Source organism: Bos mutus, chromosome 6 (genome assembly GCF_027580195.1).
Source record: "Bos mutus isolate GX-2022 chromosome 6, NWIPB_WYAK_1.1, whole genome shotgun sequence".
NCBI lineage: Eukaryota > Metazoa > Chordata > Mammalia > Artiodactyla > Bovidae > Bos > Bos mutus.
The window spans coordinates 71,317,425-71,336,138 of NC_091622.1; the positions used below are offsets into that span (position 1 = coordinate 71,317,425).

Consider the following 18,714-nt stretch of genomic DNA (forward strand, 5'->3'; position numbering starts at 1 on the left):
TGTAAAGTTTTTGATGACTGTAATTTTAATTTCCAGATTTTCTGACTGGTTCCCTCTCATATGCATCTGTTCTTGTTTCATTTAACAATTCTTGTTCTTTCTAATGGCAGTTACTTCTTCCATCTATCTAGACCATTGATTCTCAACCAGGAGTGGTTTTGCCTCCCAAGGGACAGTCAGCACTCTCTGAAGAGATTTTTGGTTGTCACAACTTGGTGGATGGTACTGGCATCTAGTGGATAGAAGCCAGGAATGCTGCTCGACATTCTACAACACACAGGACAGGCCCTCTGAAGCAAAGAATTATTCAGCCCAAAGTGTCCAAAATGCCAACGTTGAAAAACTTTGATCCAGATCACCTTACATATATGCATTTTAAAAGCTTCATCAGCCTCTTTCATCTAGAGAGAATTCATGGGTTTTTAAAATTTTATTTATTGTTGGCTGTGCTGGGTCTTTGTTGCTGTGCAGACTTTTCTCTAGTTGTGGCGAGTGAGGGCTACTCTCTAGTTGCTGTTGGGGCTTCTCACCAAGGTCCTTCTCCTGCTGGGGAGCACGGGCTTGAGGACACACGGGCTCGAGGACACACGGGCTTCAACAGCGGGGGCACATGGGCTCAGTAGCTGCATCTCCCAGGCTCTAGAGGACAGGCTCAGCAGTTGTCGCGCATGGGCTTAGTTGCTCTGAGCTATGTGGAATCTTCCTGGATCAGGGATTAAACCATGTCTCCTGCACTGACAGGCAGATTCTTTACCACTGAGCTACTAGGGAAACCCAAGAATTCATGTTTTGATGTTTTATTTTGTTGGCTTTGTTAGCATCAGATTTCTTGATTGTTTTTGGTTTGCAAGCTCATTTTCAGTGAAAGGTTCTTTTTCTCTGGGGCTTCCCTGGTAGCTCAGCTGGTACCTGAAATGCAGGAGACCCCCTTCGGATTAGTGGGTGAGGAAGTTCCCCCAGAGAAGGGATAGGCTACCTACTCCAGTATTCATGGGCTTCCCTGGTGGCTCAGACGGTAAAGAGTCTGCCTGCAATTTGGGAGACCTGGGTCCAATCTGGCTCTACCTCCTGATTATTAATTTTGAGGGTAGGCCTACCAGGATTGACCCCAGTTCAGGACTCCTGTCCCCTGGTGATTTGGGGAGAGCCCAGAACAAGCTCAATTTCTACTTCTTTCTGCTTCCCTAGCCCTGATGCTCCTCTGAAGCCAAGGACCTGGGTGGTGAGCAGCAACAACTTTGGGTGTGCACCAGGGACCCTGACCCCAGGCCTTGCAACAGTGAACTTGCTCTGGTCTTCCACGTTACCTGGAGCAAAACTGGCCTATAACTTCAGTATCCCACTTACTTTTTAAACTTTCTTTGACTTTGGTTCTTACATTTTCTAACTGCTATGCATTTGGGACAAAGAGTTATCTGGGCTGGATGGCCACTGCATAGTCATTTTGCTGTGATTTTAAAAAGATATTTGTTGTTCAGGAAAAAAATGTATTTAAATGTACGTCTTCGAGACCACAAAAACCATCTACAGAGCCTAACTCACTTCCTCTTAGAAATTCCACAAAACAACTTTTTTTAAAGCACACTGGAAGGCAGACAAGACACAACAGAAACGGTTAAAACAATACATGAATGGGTACAAAGTATTCACAACCCACAAAGCAGTTAGGTAATCGGCAAAAACAATACATTTTCAGAACGAAAGTCCTACTTGCTAGAGCAGTAATCAGAAAAGAGGAAATGAGCTCCTCTCTGATCATCTACAAGGTTTCACACGAGAAACAGAATTCTACACTTTGACCATGTGTTTTCTGTTTATGAACAAGCTCTGTAAAACGAGTTGATTTGAATTTAATTCCATTCACAAATGTTTATTGCGGTTAGTGCTAGAGAAACGTGGCTGAGTAAAATAATGTCTGACTCCAGGAATTCACAACTGGGGACGGCAGGGAGAGACATACAAACAAATAATTAAGTTTTTTGAAGGGATGAGTTATAACTCACGGGATCAAAACATCATGATGTTATATCATCATAGCGGGTTGAGTATATTATGAGGGTCTACACATCTGGGCATGGGTGTGGGAGCAACAGTTAATTGTGTTGGGTGGTTGACAGGGAAAGTTGCAATTGTGCCTGTCGTTGGAGTTTAGGTGAAGGCATCCCCCTAACGGGTGAAGGCTAATCCGCGGCAGGGACCAGGACTGGGCAGGATTTTATCCCCGCGCCGAGAAGGTCTAGCAAGGCACGCGATCGACTTGCTGCTGCTGCTGCTGCTAAGTCGCTTCAGTCGTGTCCGACTCTGTGCGACCCCATAGACGGCAGCCCACCAGGCTCCTCCGTCCATGGAATTTTCCAGGCAAGAGTACTGGAGTGGGGTGCCCTTGCCTTCTCCGCGCGATCGACTTGGAGGAGTCCTATCGCCGGCACACGCTGAGGTTAGGGGTTCGCCGGCCGCCAGGGGGCGCCGCGGCCTCGCGCCGTACGGGCCGTTGCGTTTCCGGGCACCGGGGCCCAGCGCCGCCATCCCGGTCGGGCGCGTCCCCGCTGCGCGCGGCGAAACGTCGGCAGCTCCCGTTACCGAGGCAACCGCGGCACCTCCTCCGCGCCGGCCCTGATCGTCTCTCCGCGCCATTTTCAAACTGTCCTAGCGCCAGAGCCGGTGTCTGGGCGGAAGGAGCCAGCGAGGGAGGCGAGGCGCGAGGGGAGATGCGACCGCAGGCGGAGGGAGCGGCGGCCCGGGCTGCGGGTGAGCGCGGCGCTGGGCGGGCGGGCTGGGCAGGGCGGCGCCTCCGCCTCCCGGGCGGTCCCCGCGGACCGGGCCCGGGCGCTGGCGGGAGGGAGGCCGCGCGGCCTCGGGAGGAAGTGGGCCCCGGGCGGGGCGCGGAGCCCGTGTCGCCCCGCTGCGGACACCTCCTTCCCTTCTACAACCGACAGCGGAACTGCGGCCCGGAGGTCGGCCTGGGGTTTCCCGGGCTCCTGGTTCCTCCGACCCCGCTCGCCGCGGGGTCTGTGCGGTTCCAGCAGATCCTCCTCCTACAGACTGATGGGTTGATTTAAAAGTTAAAATACCCTTTCATATAAGAATCTTACAGGCCCTTTGTAAAACAAAAGTGCCCCAAAGCCTAGGACGAGTCATTTATTAACCTTTGTCCAGCATGTTAGTAAACACCCCCTCTTCCACTCTCTACTATTTTTAGTTCAGTCAGGGAGGACTTGCGAGATAACCTAGTTAATGTTGGTTTGGGGTGTTTTGTTTTTCTAGCCCTTGTGCGTATGTATTATATACATAGGAGATTATATATACACACACACGCGGAGATTATATATACACACACACGCGCGCACAGGATACTTTTGTAAAAATAAGATGCACTGGCTTTCAGACGTATCTCCCCAGAGTTAAGCAAGTGGGTATGCGTGGAGGACCTCCAAACCTTACCTTTTATGTTGTTCTGCTGGGAAACTTTCAGTATGGCCGCGGTGTTTGGATGATGTAGACGGGCGTGTTGTGTTGGTGGTGAAAGACAGCAGCCCATGCATGGGTGGGGAAAGCCTAATATATGTTTTTTTGTCCTTCCTGGGAGGATTTTTAATCTTTTTCATCTGTCGTATGTGTTGATGATTTTTTTTTTTTTTTAATATTTACTCATATTGTCTCTCAGAAGGATGTGAGGATGTATTCTTTCTGGGTAACCAAAGTTGGTACCAGACAAAAAAAGAGACAAGTTTGAATTGTGAGGCCCTGCTAGTTCTTGGTCTGACAGGTGCACTTCTGACTTCTTCAGGACTTTTTCTAGAACACCCTGCATCAGTCAGGTCCCTCTTGTGGAAGGAACCTAGAAAGAACCTAGTATAGAATGGGGACGTCATTCAGAGAAAAGGCTAACAAGAATGTGGAGAAGGAGAGATTTGTAGGAAGGAGTTATCAAGGAGCAGTACTAACTTAGGAGTCATCTGGTAAGTTGAGGCGGCATAATACAGAAACCTGAGCGGTGGGTCAGGACTCAGGAGACCTGACTGCCCACCTACTTGGTGGCCTTGTGATTTGGAATAAGTTACTCTCTGTAGGCAGCCTTTCCTCATCTTTGAATGTGGAGGGTGTCCTTGACCCTTTTCCCCTCATAGTAGTTGTGAGGATCAAATTTTGCATATATTCATATCCATTCATGTTTTATATAAATTGTGAAGAGCAATACAGATGTAAAACAAAGTTCTTGTTTGATTTAGAAATATGAGTACTAGGACCACATTTACCTGATAAAGGTTAGAAAAGAGAGTATGTTTTTTTTAAAGAAGTGGTCTTTGGATAACTCCATTTTAGGGCAGATTGATAGATGATATATTCACAGATATTTAAAAAGACAAAGATAAAAAGATACCCAGAGATACTTACATGTTGGGGTCTTGCTTTTTTAATATAAGTAAAATTTACATATGCTATTTGAAAAGCTTTGATAAATGTATACATTGGTATGGTGTCTGTCCCCATCACCACAGTATTTTCATTACCCAAGAAGCTCCCTCATGCCCTTCCATTCAGGCTCCAACTACCCCCATCGCCCTAGGTGACAGCTGTTCTCATTTCTGTGTACATAGTTTAATATTGCCTGTTCTTGAACTTCATATAATCATGGCTTCTATTGCTCAGATAATGTTTTTAAATTCATCCATGCTGTTGACATGTACCAGTTCTGTTTTATTCTTGAGTGATATTACATTGTTTAAGTATAGTGTACTTATCCTTCTTCTGTATAGTTTTTTTTTCCAGTTTGGAGCTATTATGAATAAAGATGCTTTAAATATTCTTGTAGAGTCTCTTTGTAGATGTTTATTTTCATTTTCTTGAGTAAATACCTTGGAGTAGAATCACACAGTCATAGGCTAGAAGTGTGTTTAACTTTATAAGAAACTGCCACCCTTTTAAATTTATTTTTAATTGGAGGATAATTGCTTTACAATGTTGTGTTGGCTTTTGCTGTACAACAACGTGGATCAGTTATGAGTACTTATATATCCTGTCCCTCTTGAGCCTCCCTCCCACAGACTTTTTCCACAATGATTTCACACTCCTGTAGCAACGTGAAAATTCCTGTTACTCCAAGTCCTTGAAGACATTGTACCTTTAATTTTAGCCATTCTAGTATGGACAAAATTATATTTCATTGTGGTTTAGTTTGTATTTCTCTGATGTCTAGTGGTGTTCAGCACCTTTTCATATGATTATTCTCATTCAGATATCTTATGCAAATCTTAGCCTTGCATTTCTTATTGGGTTGTCTTTATTAATTGTAAGGGTTCTTTCTGTATTTTATATACAAATCCTTTGTTAGATATTATGAATATGTTTCTCCTAATTTTTTAAGTTTTTGTTTTGTCAAATAAAAGGATGTATTTTGATGAGCAGACATTTTTAATTTGAAGAAATCCAATTTATCAAGTTTCTCTTTTATATTTAAAAGAAAAATTTTAAAGAGGCTTCTCTAAGTATTCTCTGCATATCTCAGGCTTGGAAAAATATTCTTCTTTCTTTTTTCTAGCGGTTTTATTGTTTTAACTTCTGCATATTAAGTTTATGAGGGGATATTTATTTTAATGCAGCAACATGGATATCATTAGCATTGGATTTAAATCAATCTAAATATTCTAGAGGGCTGTCTGCCTGAAAAGAAACAAAAAATAATTGCTTCATATTAAAATAATTTTTTAAAACATTAAATAATAATAGTAACTGATAATAGAATAATGTTTACTCTTTTTTTATAGGATTTTAATTTTTGGAAGTGAATAAACCTAGTTTGGAACACAAGATGACTACAGCTGCAGAAAGAAAGTATCTTAATATTAGGAAAAGATTGGATCAGTTGGGATACCGCCAGACTCTGACAGTGGACTGTATACCTTTGGTAGAAAAACTTTTCAGGTAAAGATGAAAAGACTGTTGCAAACCTGTGTGACCCTGAATCCTATTTATCTAGTTTCTGATTGAGCTTCATGCTTTAGTACAGAAATAGGTAGACTTTTTAAAAGTCCTTAAAGCATCTGAAGCTTCTCTCTTCTCCATGTTGCAGAACTCTAAGGTCACCATTCACACTATACTATTTAAAGTAAATGTTTCTGAGAGTTTTGTCTGTGAGTAAAAGTACAATTTTTAATGTGATTTTCTGATCTAGTTAGGAGTTCTGTAGCTGCTTTATTCACTGGTTTTTATTTTATTGAAATGCAGTTGACATGATATTATGTTAGTCACTGGTCTTTAATTGCTACGCATTTATAATATTTCTCTAAGGTGGTTGATCATGACTTTAGCTGTTAACATGTTAATTTAAGTGAAAGATTCTTTGTTATTTTTATTCTTTTCCACATAAATCCTATTACTGTGATTTGAGACTAACTAGAGCAGAGAAATGGTCTAGGAAGTTTTTGCAGTAGGACTGTATGTGATAATGATGAAAAGAAGCAAATGGATGAAAGATACTTTGTGGTCTCTAGTATGGCCTCCAGAATCCTTCATGATCTAGTTCTCGGTCAGCAATTCAAAAGTATAGGGTGGAAGTATGTTTAACTTTCCAAGAAACTGACATGCATTTTCCCCAGTGGTTTTACACTCCCTTCACCTTCCCTGTATGAACCACCTGAAGCTCCTGAACACCTGTTCGCTCTCACCCTTGGTCTCTCCATGTGCTGTTCTACCTGCCTGTAAAGTCTCTTTCTCCTCTCCTTCCTGCTTTGTCTTTATGCTCAGTTAGCTGTGTGGCCTGCAGCTGTCTGTCACATATGCTGCACGTTACCTTAGCTGTTATTATTGTTGGAAATTTGTTTTACCTTCCCATTAGAATGCAGAGTCCAAGAAACTAGAGACTGACTGTTTCACTGCCATACCTAGGAGAGGCTGAACACATGGTCCGCACTAAAATATTTATTGAGTTTATCACATAGTACTGTAACTTTTGACAAATTGTTAGTAGGATATAAGCTCCTTGTCAGTGGGTTCTTTACCATGTTCCCTGCTCAGTAAATGTTGATGTAGTGAATATTCTGTTCATCTATGTTCTTAGAGGTAGGGAACTGATCCGTGTTTGTTGCGTCCCTGACACTTAGTGTGTAGCAGGCATTCAGTAAATGTTAAATGACCAAATAAGGTTCACAGATTCCACAGGATCAGGTGACTAATTAAACATGGGGGATGAGTGAGACCAGGTTGAAAGGTGATTCTGCCTATGTATGTATGCTTTATTTCTTAATTATGCCAGGAAAGTTTTGAGACCTTCCTAGTACCTTAAAAGACCTCTAGTGTTTGTTTTTGTATGTCTGATTTTCGATTTGATCTCAGTATTAACATTTAAGTCTTTTTAGAAATCTGTTTTTAGTTATTAAAAGTTAATAGAATGTTTCCTTGTATTTGCATTTTCCATTCAATATTAGTGATCTAGTTCATACAACAGAAAGTCTTCGGAAATCAAAATTATCTGCTGTGAAAGCTGAAAAAGAGAGTGCCAATTTTGATTTTGTATTGGAACCTTATAAACTTGAAAATGCAAGATTGAGTAAGGAAAATAATGAATTATACCTGGAATTAATGAAACTGAGAGAACAATCAGGTCAACATATTAAAGGTAAATTTTTGTGACTTTTGAAATTTTTGCCCTTTTTATTTTATATGTGGGAAATCCTAGTCCACCTTTGAAACTATTGATTAGAAAATGTGATAGTCTTCCTACTGACAGTTCCTGAAATATAGGGTATGTTGAAGAGCTCCCAAAAGAAAAATAAATCTGCATTCCACAACTATATTCATCTTCACTGAATGTGGATTAAATTTTTAGAATTAAAATTGCTGTAATGGTGGTGGTGTGCACTCAGTTGTGTTCAACTCTTTGTGAACCTGTGAACTGTAGCCCATCAGTTTCTCTGTCCATGGAATTTTCCAGGCAAGAATACTGGAGTGGGTTACCTTTTACTTCACCAGGGGATCTTCCCAACCCAGGGATTGAACCCGCGTCTCTTGTGTCTCCTGCATTGGCAGGCAGACTCTTTACCAACTGTGGCCCCTGGGAAGCCCAAAAGTTGCTGTAGAAAATATTAAATACTGGTACTGAAGAAAAATGTTCTTATAACAACTTCTGTGTTTCTGAGAAAAAGCCGTATATCTATTGTTCTGATTCTTTTATACCCTGTTTTTGATCTAGAAGATAGAATGATTTCAGAGGTACTAGGCAAAGGGTAAATTATATGGCTAACTTATTATAAAATCTTCTTGTATTTAGTAGAAAGCCCTGGCTAATATTTGGCATGAATTGATAATCCCTTAGCTTCCTATCCAATTTACTGGATCAAAAGCTCATATTAGGCTCACCACAGAAGAAAAATATAATTCCTTTTTGTGCTTAGTGACTTATTTGCAATTTTGTTAATGGTGGTAGAAAAGTTATAATGTTCTAACAAAGCATATAAGAATCAGGTGGAGCCTTTCAAATTATTGTGACTTTTTTTTTGTTTTATGGAATGGAAGGACTTATTGATGTATAAAATACTCTTTAAATCTTTTTCATTTTAAGAGTTGAAAACCACATTGAAAAAGTGTGCACGTGAAACAGCTGATCTGAAATTTCTAAATAATCAATATGTTCATAAACTCAAACTTATGGAGAAAGAAAGCAAAGCTAAGAATGAGAAAATTCAACAGCTTCAAGAAAAGAATTTGCAAGCTGTAGTTCAAACTCCAGGTGAATCTGTTCCCTCTCAAAACAAATTATGTACATCTAATCTTTTATTAATTAATTTATTTTTTTACATCTAATCTTTTAAAGATGTTAAAACTGTCGACTGAAATGGGACTTTCGGTATTCATGCTTTAGACTTTAGTATTTGAAAAGATGTATTTGGATAGCCACAAAACCTTTAAAATTTATTTCTGAAGACCCAGCTTATATTTCTATGCATGTGCTGAGAAACTTACGTTAACAGTAACTTCTTAGGTATAAGTCATCTAACCTCAGTGCCTAGGGTTTTATTTCCTCTATTATTAGTTTGAATTCTTTTTTCTATTATTATTATCACCATTATTAATTATAAAAATACTTCATACTCTAAAGACTTTGAAAATGATATACCTTGTTATTTCTTAGTTTATTTTACTCTTCTTAGCCTTATGCTCAGTAGCTCTCAAGGAAGAAAACAGAAATGATGGGCCATATGCAGAGTTAGTGGTTGTCCAGGCTCAAAGCTGATGGAAGAATCTCCAGATCATGGAGGTGTCTAAACCATGAGACTTAATGTTATGGAAGCAAACGAGGTGAAGGCAGGTCCTGAATTATGAGACTTGGTAGAGACTGAGGGATTAAAGAACGTGGTGAGGACCAGTAGTAATTTGGTCAGAATGAAGATTGCCATCAGAAGAGAGTTGAAGACCGGGAAGCTGGCTCAGTTCTATCTGGTGACACAGTCCAGGCTTAATCATGTTACTATGTGCCTGTAGCTGAGTGAAGAGGAGACTCTGAGAATTGAAGAATTGCAAGCTGGGAGGCCAGGATCAGGGAGGAATCTGTGGGACTTGAAATGGCAGAAAATAAGCTGGGAGAGGGAGGAGTGTGAACCAAAGGCAGAAAAGCTGGGGAAATGTGGGAGAGGATCTCAGAAGTAACTAGAAGATTAAGAAAACAAAAAAAGGAGGATAATTAGATTTTCTGAGAAAAGAGTGGGCCTAAATCAAGAGTGATTTAGGAGGTATAATCTCTAAAATTTAGTGATGGATAAATTTAGTAAACTTGGGATGTAGAGGAATTTCCAAATTTCTGTTTGAAGTGATTGAGTGGATGAATGAGGATATTAATACTATTTCTTTCTTTCTTTTTTTTGGCTGCACCATGGGGCATGTGGGATGTTAGTTCCTTAACCAGGGATCAAACCTGTGCCCCTAGTCTTAACCATGAGACCACTGGCAAGGATGCCCTGGTACTATTTCTTAAGATAGGGAATATGGAAAACAGAACAGAAGTCCACCGTTTACAAAGGGTTTGTTGAGTATGTTATATCCATGGGACATTCACATTGAAACTCCTAGTATGCAGTGGAATATGTAGATCTGTCCTCAGAAATATGGTCCTAGATGGAGATTCACATTTGGAAATCATTGGAATATCCTGAGAACAGAAGCTTTGAATGTGGTAGGAGTTACTAGTGAGATTATATATAGATTGGAAAGAGAGGAGAACCAAAGACAGACCTTAGGAAATTGTCTTTTAAGGCACAGATGGAAGAAGAGGGTCTTTGAAAGAAACTGAGAAGGAGCAACCAAGGAGGAGAACCAGGAAATAAGGGAAGAAAGTGGTTTACCTTGTTCAGCTGTGTAACTACAAGCAGGCCATTTAAATACTTTTGACCTGGTTTCTTCATCCTCAAAACAAGAGGTTGTTGCTGCTGCTGCTAAGTCACATCAGTCGTGTTCAACTCTGTGCGACCCCATAGACGGCAGCCCACCAGGCTCCCCTGTCCCTGGGATTCTCCAGGCAAGAACACTGGAGTGGGTTGCCATTTCCTTCTCCAATACACGAAAGTGAAAAGTGAAAGTGAAGTCTCTCAGTCGTGTCCAACTCTCCGCGACCCCATGGACTGCAGCCCACCAGGCTCCTCCGTCCATGGGATTTTCCAGGCAGGAGTGCTAGAGTGGGGTGCCATTGCCTTCTCCGAAACAAGAGGTTAGGAGTATAAAAAAACTTGTTAGGATTCTAAGGCACACAGAGTTGTGGGTTGTGTTTGTTCTTTGTGAGGGTCAGTTAGTTTTTCAAGTACATGTCTAATCTTGGCCAGGTACTGGAAAAGGTAAATTATCCTTGTGGTTTGGGCCAAGATGGGATATATCTAGCCATCAAAAGAAATTATACCTACTAATTTTAAGGATAATTAAGAAAATTCCCCATTAATTCAGGATACATATTCTTCTCTATACTAATTTTGATTCTTAAAGTTTCAATTATCTGCTCCTTTGGCCTTGCTTAATAAACATGTTTATTTTAGTTAACATTGACTTCAGCTTCTCATTTGACAGTTTTCTGCCGGTGATGACGTCTTGAGCTCTGTCATGTACAACAAGGCACACTCAGCTTTTAATCTTGCCAGAGTTTGGTCCCCATCTCATGAAGGAACAGATTAAATCTGGGCATATATACCAAGCATGCAGAAAATAAAGCTTGCTTTCTAACCATGTCTTGTTGAGTTTTTCAGAAATGAGTTGTTTAGTTAAAGATCAGGTGGGTATTTATATATAAGGGAGAAAACATTTGACCTGGCTCTTATGTAATAAGAGCTAGAGACATACTTTATAACAAAAAGGCTAGCCTTCTAAACTATTTAATTCTAAGACAGTGTTTTGTTGTCAGTTTTTTGAAATACACTTTTTTTTTTTTTTAGGTGGCAAGAAAAGAAATATTGCTTTTAGGCGCCAGCGCATGCAGATTGATGAACCAGTCCCTCCCTCTGAAATCAGTTCATATCCGGTTCCTCAGCCAGATGACCCTTACATCGCAGACCTCCTGCACGTGGCTGATAACAGGTGCATTAAAGAATTCTCTGTTGGCTTTAGTTACATGATCACTTGGTTAGCCCTAAGTTTCTTGGTAGTAGGGTTTTGTCTTCTTAACTAGCCTATCTCTGGTATGTAGCATAGAACTTTGCACAAGCATTCAGTAAACGCTTTCTGAATATATTCTGAATATAAAAGGTTTTCACTTGTTTTGAAATTTGATTTCAAGTAAATCATATATCTGGGGTTTCTGTCTATATTTGCTTTAAAACTATTTAGTGCCACCTACAGCCTATTTCAGTAGAGTTGCTTTGACATTCAGCTTTATCACCCAAGTAAATCTTCTACAGACTCTCTATTACTTCAGATTTTTCTCTAATGCTCGTAGCATGAGTAGACTTGTCCTGGCTTTGATATTCTTGCTTCATGATTCTCTGGCTCTGTAGGTTGGTGTTTCCTTAACTTGGAGTCAGATGTAAATTCTATTTTAATTATTAACTTCAATAAACTCTTTGGAAAAGGCTATGTAAGTGTTCTTGGGATGTAAAGATGCAACTTTTGAGACGTTTACGACCCGGTAAGAAGATGAGACAAGGGGAGATACACAGAATGCTGTTAAGAACATCTTAAACAGTGCAGAGGAGTAGAAGAGCACTAGTGACGGCCTCTCTGGTCACGGCTGCAGAAACAGTGTAAAGTACAGAATACACCAGTGCAAATGGTTAGTGCAGCTAGCTTTTTACTTTGTAGATTATGTAGACAATATGAGAGAGTTTTCTACTTTATTATTAATCTCTATAGCAATTAAAAAAAAAAGACATTGGTTGGGGGACTAATTAGGGTCTTTAGCTCAGTTATTCTCACACAATATTTTGTACCTGTATTTATATACTTACTTGACTTTACCCATGAAATATTTTGTGTTTTGTTTTTCTGGTACTTATAAACTAGGACTTAGACAATGTGTTAGTATTATTTACTGAGTTTTAGAGGGCTCTGTATGTATTCGATTCAATGGACATGAACTTGGGAAAATTCTGGGAAATGGTGAGAAACTGAGGCCTGGGATGCTGCAGTCCATGGGGTCGCAAAGAGTTGGACACGACTTAGTGACTGAACAACAACATGTATCATTTTCTGTCTTTTTCTTTCCCTTAATATTCTTCTTTTCTATCAAGCCATCATAGGTAGCATTAGTCTCTTGATTATCTTATTTGTTGAATTTGCACATGCACATTTAACTTTATTTAGAGTCATTCACGCATATGTGAGTGTGGTTGCACACGTACTGCTCTCCTACTCCTGGATTAGTGGGTAGTATTGGTTCTAGTAATGCTAATAGCAGGTACAAGCAGTGTTCAGCTGTACTCTATCTACCCTATGGAAAAGCTCTCTTAAAATTAAACCTGGCTTCAGGCTTTATTTTTCCAGTATGAAAGTGATTGTGACTTGTTTTGTTAATGCTTGGCAAAGTTTGATGTAGTACGGTACATTTAGGATTCATATAATTCAGATGATTTAGACAAATCTTGATTCCCTTGGAATTAACAAGTTCCAGGAAAGAGTAGTTTTTTTTGCTGTAGTTACCTGGAAAATTGATATTTCTCAGTATTTTTCTTCTCTCTTAAGATTGTAAGATAGTTTGTTAGAAAATACAGGGTCATGTGGGTTCAAAAAACATTTAGTCCCTTATTTCACTTAATAGTATTGTGAGTTTTGGACTCGATGCTTAGTTCCCTGAACCTAAGAATTGGCAACAGTACCCAGAGGAATTTGTCCTAAGGATCAAGATGGAGTAGGAGACATAATGTATCTGAGTTTCAGATTATTTACCACTCAGTTTTGTATCTGTTCTTATAAAATTAAATCTCTAAGATGATGTACTCTGTGCTGTGGCTTGGGACCCCTTTGGCACAGCACCTCCTACCTCACTGAGAAACAAAAGTTGAGGGTTTTTAAAAGAAGGTATCTAATTTCACTTTTGTAACTTTGTATTTCTTATCAAAAATATATTGACATTACTTATAAATATGTTTCAGAATTCAAGAACTTCAACAAGAAGTCTGCCAGTTACAAGAGAAGTTAGCAATGATGGAAAGTGAACTGAGAGATTATAACAAGCAGGTAGGATTTTTTATTTGCCTAGTTGGGATTGAGGTGAGTGTGCTGTGACTGTGAATAGAATTGGGTTATGTTTAATATTTCTGATACCTGAGTTTTTAATACAGCTTTTCTTTTTAGTAAATTCGTTAATAGAATTAATAGATGGAATGGCTTAGATGGCTTCAGAGCCTTCAGTCCATTCCCTGCATTATGCATTGAGGTGAATAGTAGTTTTTTTTTTTTTTTTTTAAGGTGAATCATCTATCTCCCCAAATATTATAAACATATTAACTGTTTCCATCTCAAGAGGTATTTTATTGAAGTGTACTATGCTTTATAATAGTATTTTTAAAAACTTCTTTTACCCTTTCTGTAGATTTTATCATTTTGAATATGTCTTTGAAAGTTACTCTTCCGAGTTGCCATGCTTATTGAATATTTTCTGTATAAGCAGTAGTACCCCATACGACAGTTTTCTAAAGAAGCAAGGGAATGAATAAATTCAGGGTTACATGAAAACTTTGAACAAGCTTTGTTCTTTTATACTTTTGGTGTCTTGGCTAAATTCTGATTTGGGTAATTACAGGCTTGCTTTCTTAATATGCTTACTGAAGTTTAAATCAGGTAACACGTTGTCCATATTCTGCACATAACTATGTTTTTTTGGAGTGAAGAAATGTGCACATACCAATATAGATGTAACCTATGTATTGGTATAAGTGTTAAGTTTATGAAGTAGTTTGAAGATCACTTGGATAAAATGGAGTTAAAAGGAATTATAGTAATGTCATCCAAAAAACTTATTTTATGGAGAGATGTTGAACATATCAAATATGCATATGAGATGAATATTAATTGATATTTTTCAATTTATAGTCAGTCATTCTTTCATCACACTTTTTTCTAAGTACTTTATGAACACAGACTGACCAGTATTGTCTCCGTGAGGTGGCTGAGGTGTTTGAAGAAAATAGCCTGACCATTCTGATTGAAATCACCAATTTAATGTGGTTATCAATATTGATTGAGTCTACTCTATTCTCTATCAGTTTTTTTTTTTTTTTTTGTGGGAGTTTGTTCTGTTCTTCTCAGCATATATTCCAGATTTTACTGTTCTCTTCAAGCTCTTTCCATGGCCTGTAACACCCTCCTCAGGATATCATCTTCTTTTTCAGTTTCCTATCTCTGCCTTTAAAATGAGCAGTATTCACAGGTTCTCCTTAAGACTTAATGGGTAAGATGGTATTCTTCCTGTTTAAGGTTTCATGCACTTGGCCCCATTCCCTCTCTTCTCCTTAGGATATTGCTTTAATCAGTTATTCTTTAACAAACTTATATGGCCATTTTAATGGCTATAAATTTTTTCAGTCTTCGTAACAGAACTGTGAGGAGATGCTTTTATCATCATCACTAATACCCCTTAAAAAATATTTTAATTACCTTTCCCCTCTTGCTAACTAAGGCCTTCTTCTCCCTCATGCATACTTCTCTAAAGGGTGTCTTACTCGTCTTTCTCTACTTCTTCACGTCCTGTTCACTTCTTAACCTTCTGTTGGCTTCTGTCCCCAACTATATAAGTTGATCTAGTTACTGTTGACATTAGTTGCTGCATCCAGAAAGATACTTTTAAGTCTTCATTTTCGTGACTCACTCTGCAGTATTTGACATTATTGATCATTCCTCTTTGAAAATCTTCTGTGGCTTCATTTTCTTTTGGTTTTCCTTTCCTTGCGTTTTTTTTTTTTTTTAAGCCTCTTAAAATATCGTCTTTGCTCTTTTGTCTGCCTGCTCCCTAAAATATCACCGATCCCTAAGATTCTTTGACTTCTCCTCTCCATGTTTTCTCAGATAGTCTCATCTACTCTCTTAGTTTATTAGCTGAACGTTGATGACTCCCCAGTCTCTCAGGCTGACACTTTCTGCTGAGTTCCATTCTGATATGCCCAGCTTGACACTGGCATTTCCACTTGGATGAATGCTGTCTGTACACATATGCCTAGTGCTGAACTTTCCGGCTTCTGTCTCACATTTGTTTCTCCTCCTGTATTCTCAACTTTGATTGGAAGCTTCAGCATCCACCCAAGCCAGCATTCTGTAGTCTTTATATATCTCATTCTCTGCCTGTCACATACCACTCACCATGTTCTGCCAGTTCTTAAACTTACATACTCTGTTCTGTCCTGTCCCACTGTTTCTTAGGCTCTAATCATCTCTCATACGTTCCTACAGTAGGTCTCCTTGCTTCTGGTCCTGTTCTTATCACATTCACCCTTTACTCTTGAGTAATATTTCTCCCTAGTGAAGTATACAGTGCTTATCATATGCTATGCTATGCTATGCTAAGTCACTTCAGTCGTGTCTGACTCTGTGTGACCCCATAGACGGCAGCCACGAGGCTCCCCCGTCCCTGGGATTCTCCAGGCAAGAACACTGGAGTGGGTTGCCATTTCCTTCTCCAATGCATGAAAGTGAAAAGTGAAAGCTCAGTCGTGTCCGACTCTTAGTGACCCCATGGATTGCAGCCTACCAGGCTCCTCCATCCATGGGATTTTCCAGGCAAAAGTACTGGAGTGGGGTGCCAGTTCCTGCCTAATTCTTTGGACTCATCTCCAACTATTAATTTCCCTTGCATGTTATAATTCAGTCATACCGAGTCATTTCTGCTCCCTTAAACATACCGTGTTGCCTAGTGCTTCTTTGTCACTGCCGGGAATATCCCTCCTTTCTTCTCTGCCTAGCATATGTTATAACTTTTTTGGACTTATTTATTCCCTTGACTACTTTGGTACTGTATACCTATTTCTATTATTGTATCATTGAACAACATATTAAAGCAATTATTGGTTTATTTTCTTGCTTTTCCTGTAAAGCTGTGTGTTTCTGAAAGTAAGGGATCATGTTTTATTCATCTTTGTATATTTAGAACTATGCTCAATAATTGCTTGTTAAATTGAATACTTGGTTTTTGTTTTCAATTTTTTTTTTTTGAAAAGAAAACCAAAGTTTGAAAGTGTGTGTGTGTTTTTCTAGATTCTTGGGTGGGAATTCATGGTTGGTAGTGATGTTTTTGATTGTATATCTGTTTTTTTCTACATAATAGTAAAGCAAATTCATTCTGGCCTCATATCCTTTTTAATACTGAATTTCAGTAGCAAATCATTTCCTTTTTGTTTTATATTCATTTGTTTATCTCCCAGTTATTTCACCAGGCACTGAAGTAGTTCAGACTCAGTTCCAGGACTTAGTTTCTTTTTGTATAAACATTGCCTAATCTTAGAGGAGAGGAAAAAAAAAAAACATAAAATTGGAAAGAATCTCTTCAGTAAAAATACTTATGAAACCTGTGTTGACAATTCTTAGGTTGAGATTTTCTGTGTATATTTTTGCTCTGTATAAATGGATCTCATAATACCATTTATGTGTCAGTAACATATATGAGTGTTAATCTTTTGTATACATTGTGGGGCATAAGAAAAATGGAAGTATATTCAAATAAACGTTTGTCCAGTATTAATCATTTCAGTTCAAAACCATATCTTTAAAAATGATAGCACAACTTTATGTTTTCAGATTGAACTTAGAGAACGAGAGATAGAACGACTGTCGATTGCATTGGATGGGGGTCGCTCCTCTGATATCCTTTCTCTGGAGACTAGAAATAAAGCCAACGAAAAGCTTATTGCTCATTTAAATATTCAGGTAACGACTTTATATATTTCACTGAGCATATAAAGTTGTAAGTGTTTTTAATGGTCTTGGGTTTGTAAAGGTGAAAGAGTTGTTTACTTGGGTATTTATAGCAGAAAAGATTTCGTAGAGTCAAAGTATCCAAAATTGGGTACAGCTGTTGAAAAATCCTGTTTTTATATTTAATGAGGTGCAGGAATTGATATACCACAGTGATACGTGTTTAAAAGAAGAGAATAAACTGAAGGTAAAAAGTAATCCTCAGTTTGCTTTAAAAATTGTGTATATACATTCAGAGAGAGAAAACACTAGAAGAAACTATGCCAAAATACACTAATAAAGGTTTATCTTTGTGTGGTGACATAGTCTTCTCTATGATTTTCTCCATTTTCAGAATTTGTATTTCTTTTATAGTGTAAAAAATATTACTTAAAAAATAAATATAAAAATTAAACATAACAGTTTTTATTGAACTATGTAGTAGTTTGCCTTGCCATGCATTTGACCTAAGAGTGAAAGAGCAAGAGACTTCTGTGAAACGTGACAAATGACCTTTAGAAATGTTTTTTTTAACTGAAGTATAGTTGAGTTACAGTGAATGTTAGTTTCTGATATACAGCAAAGTGATTCAGTTATCCATATTATATATGTATTATTTTTCGTATTCTTTTCCATTATGTTTTTTTGTTTGTTTTTAACTGCACTGGGTCTTCTGTGCTGCACGTGGGCTTTGGTTTTGACGGTCGGGGCTACTTTCTAGTTGCAGCACGCAGGCTTCTTGTTGAGGTGGCTTCTCTTCTTGCCAAGCTTGAGCTCTAGGGCACACAGTCTTTAGCAGTTGCAGCTGGTGGGCTCAGTAGTTGCCTTTTTCAGGGTTAGTTCCCCCGTGGCATGTGGGATCCTAGTTTCTGGATGAGGGGTTGAACTAGTGTCCCCTGCTTTGGCAAGTGGATTCTTGACTACTGGACCACTAGGAAAGTCCTTCCATTGTGTTGTATTACATGTTGTTGAATGTAGTTCCCTGTGCTATATGGTAGGACCTTGTTTATTTTATATACAATAGTCTGTATCTGCTAATCCCAAACTCCTAATTTATCCCTCCCCAATCCCCTCTCCCCTTTGGTACCCATAAGTTTGTTTTCCGTGTCTTCGAGTCTGTTTCTGTTTTGTAAATAAGTTCATTTGTATTTTTTTTATTCCACATATAAGTGACATCATATGGTATTTGTCTTCTTTCTGACTTCATTTAGTATGATAATCTCTAGGTCCACTCATGTGTCTGTAAATGGCATTATTCCATTCTTTTTTATGGCTGAATAATATTCTGTTGTGTACACACACACACACACACACACACACACACTACATCATCTTTATCCATTCATCTGTCAAGGACGTTAGGTT

At 38.8% G+C, this 18,714-nt stretch overlaps 1 protein-coding gene across 2 annotated transcripts in view; it reads left to right on the forward strand.

Moving 5' to 3' along the window:
* The first annotated feature begins 2,497 nt into the window (after positions 1-2,497).
* CEP135 (centrosomal protein 135) overlaps positions 2,498-18,714 on the forward strand; it is a 75,556-nt gene continuing 59,339 nt past the window's right edge. Inside the window, exons 1-7 of one of the 2 annotated variants that reach the window (XM_070372440.1) lie at positions 2,498-2,748; positions 5,766-5,922; positions 7,425-7,615; positions 8,558-8,725; positions 11,409-11,550; positions 13,560-13,644; positions 17,194-17,322. In XM_070372440.1, the coding sequence (XP_070228541.1) occupies positions 5,810-5,922; positions 7,425-7,615; positions 8,558-8,725; positions 11,409-11,550; positions 13,560-13,644; positions 17,194-17,322 (828 nt within the window). In that variant the 5' untranslated portion in view covers positions 2,498-2,748; positions 5,766-5,809. The remainder of the gene's footprint in view (positions 2,749-5,765; positions 5,923-7,424; positions 7,616-8,557; positions 8,726-11,408; positions 11,551-13,559; positions 13,645-17,193; positions 17,323-18,714) is intronic. The other variant, XM_070372439.1, reaches the window with a different exon arrangement.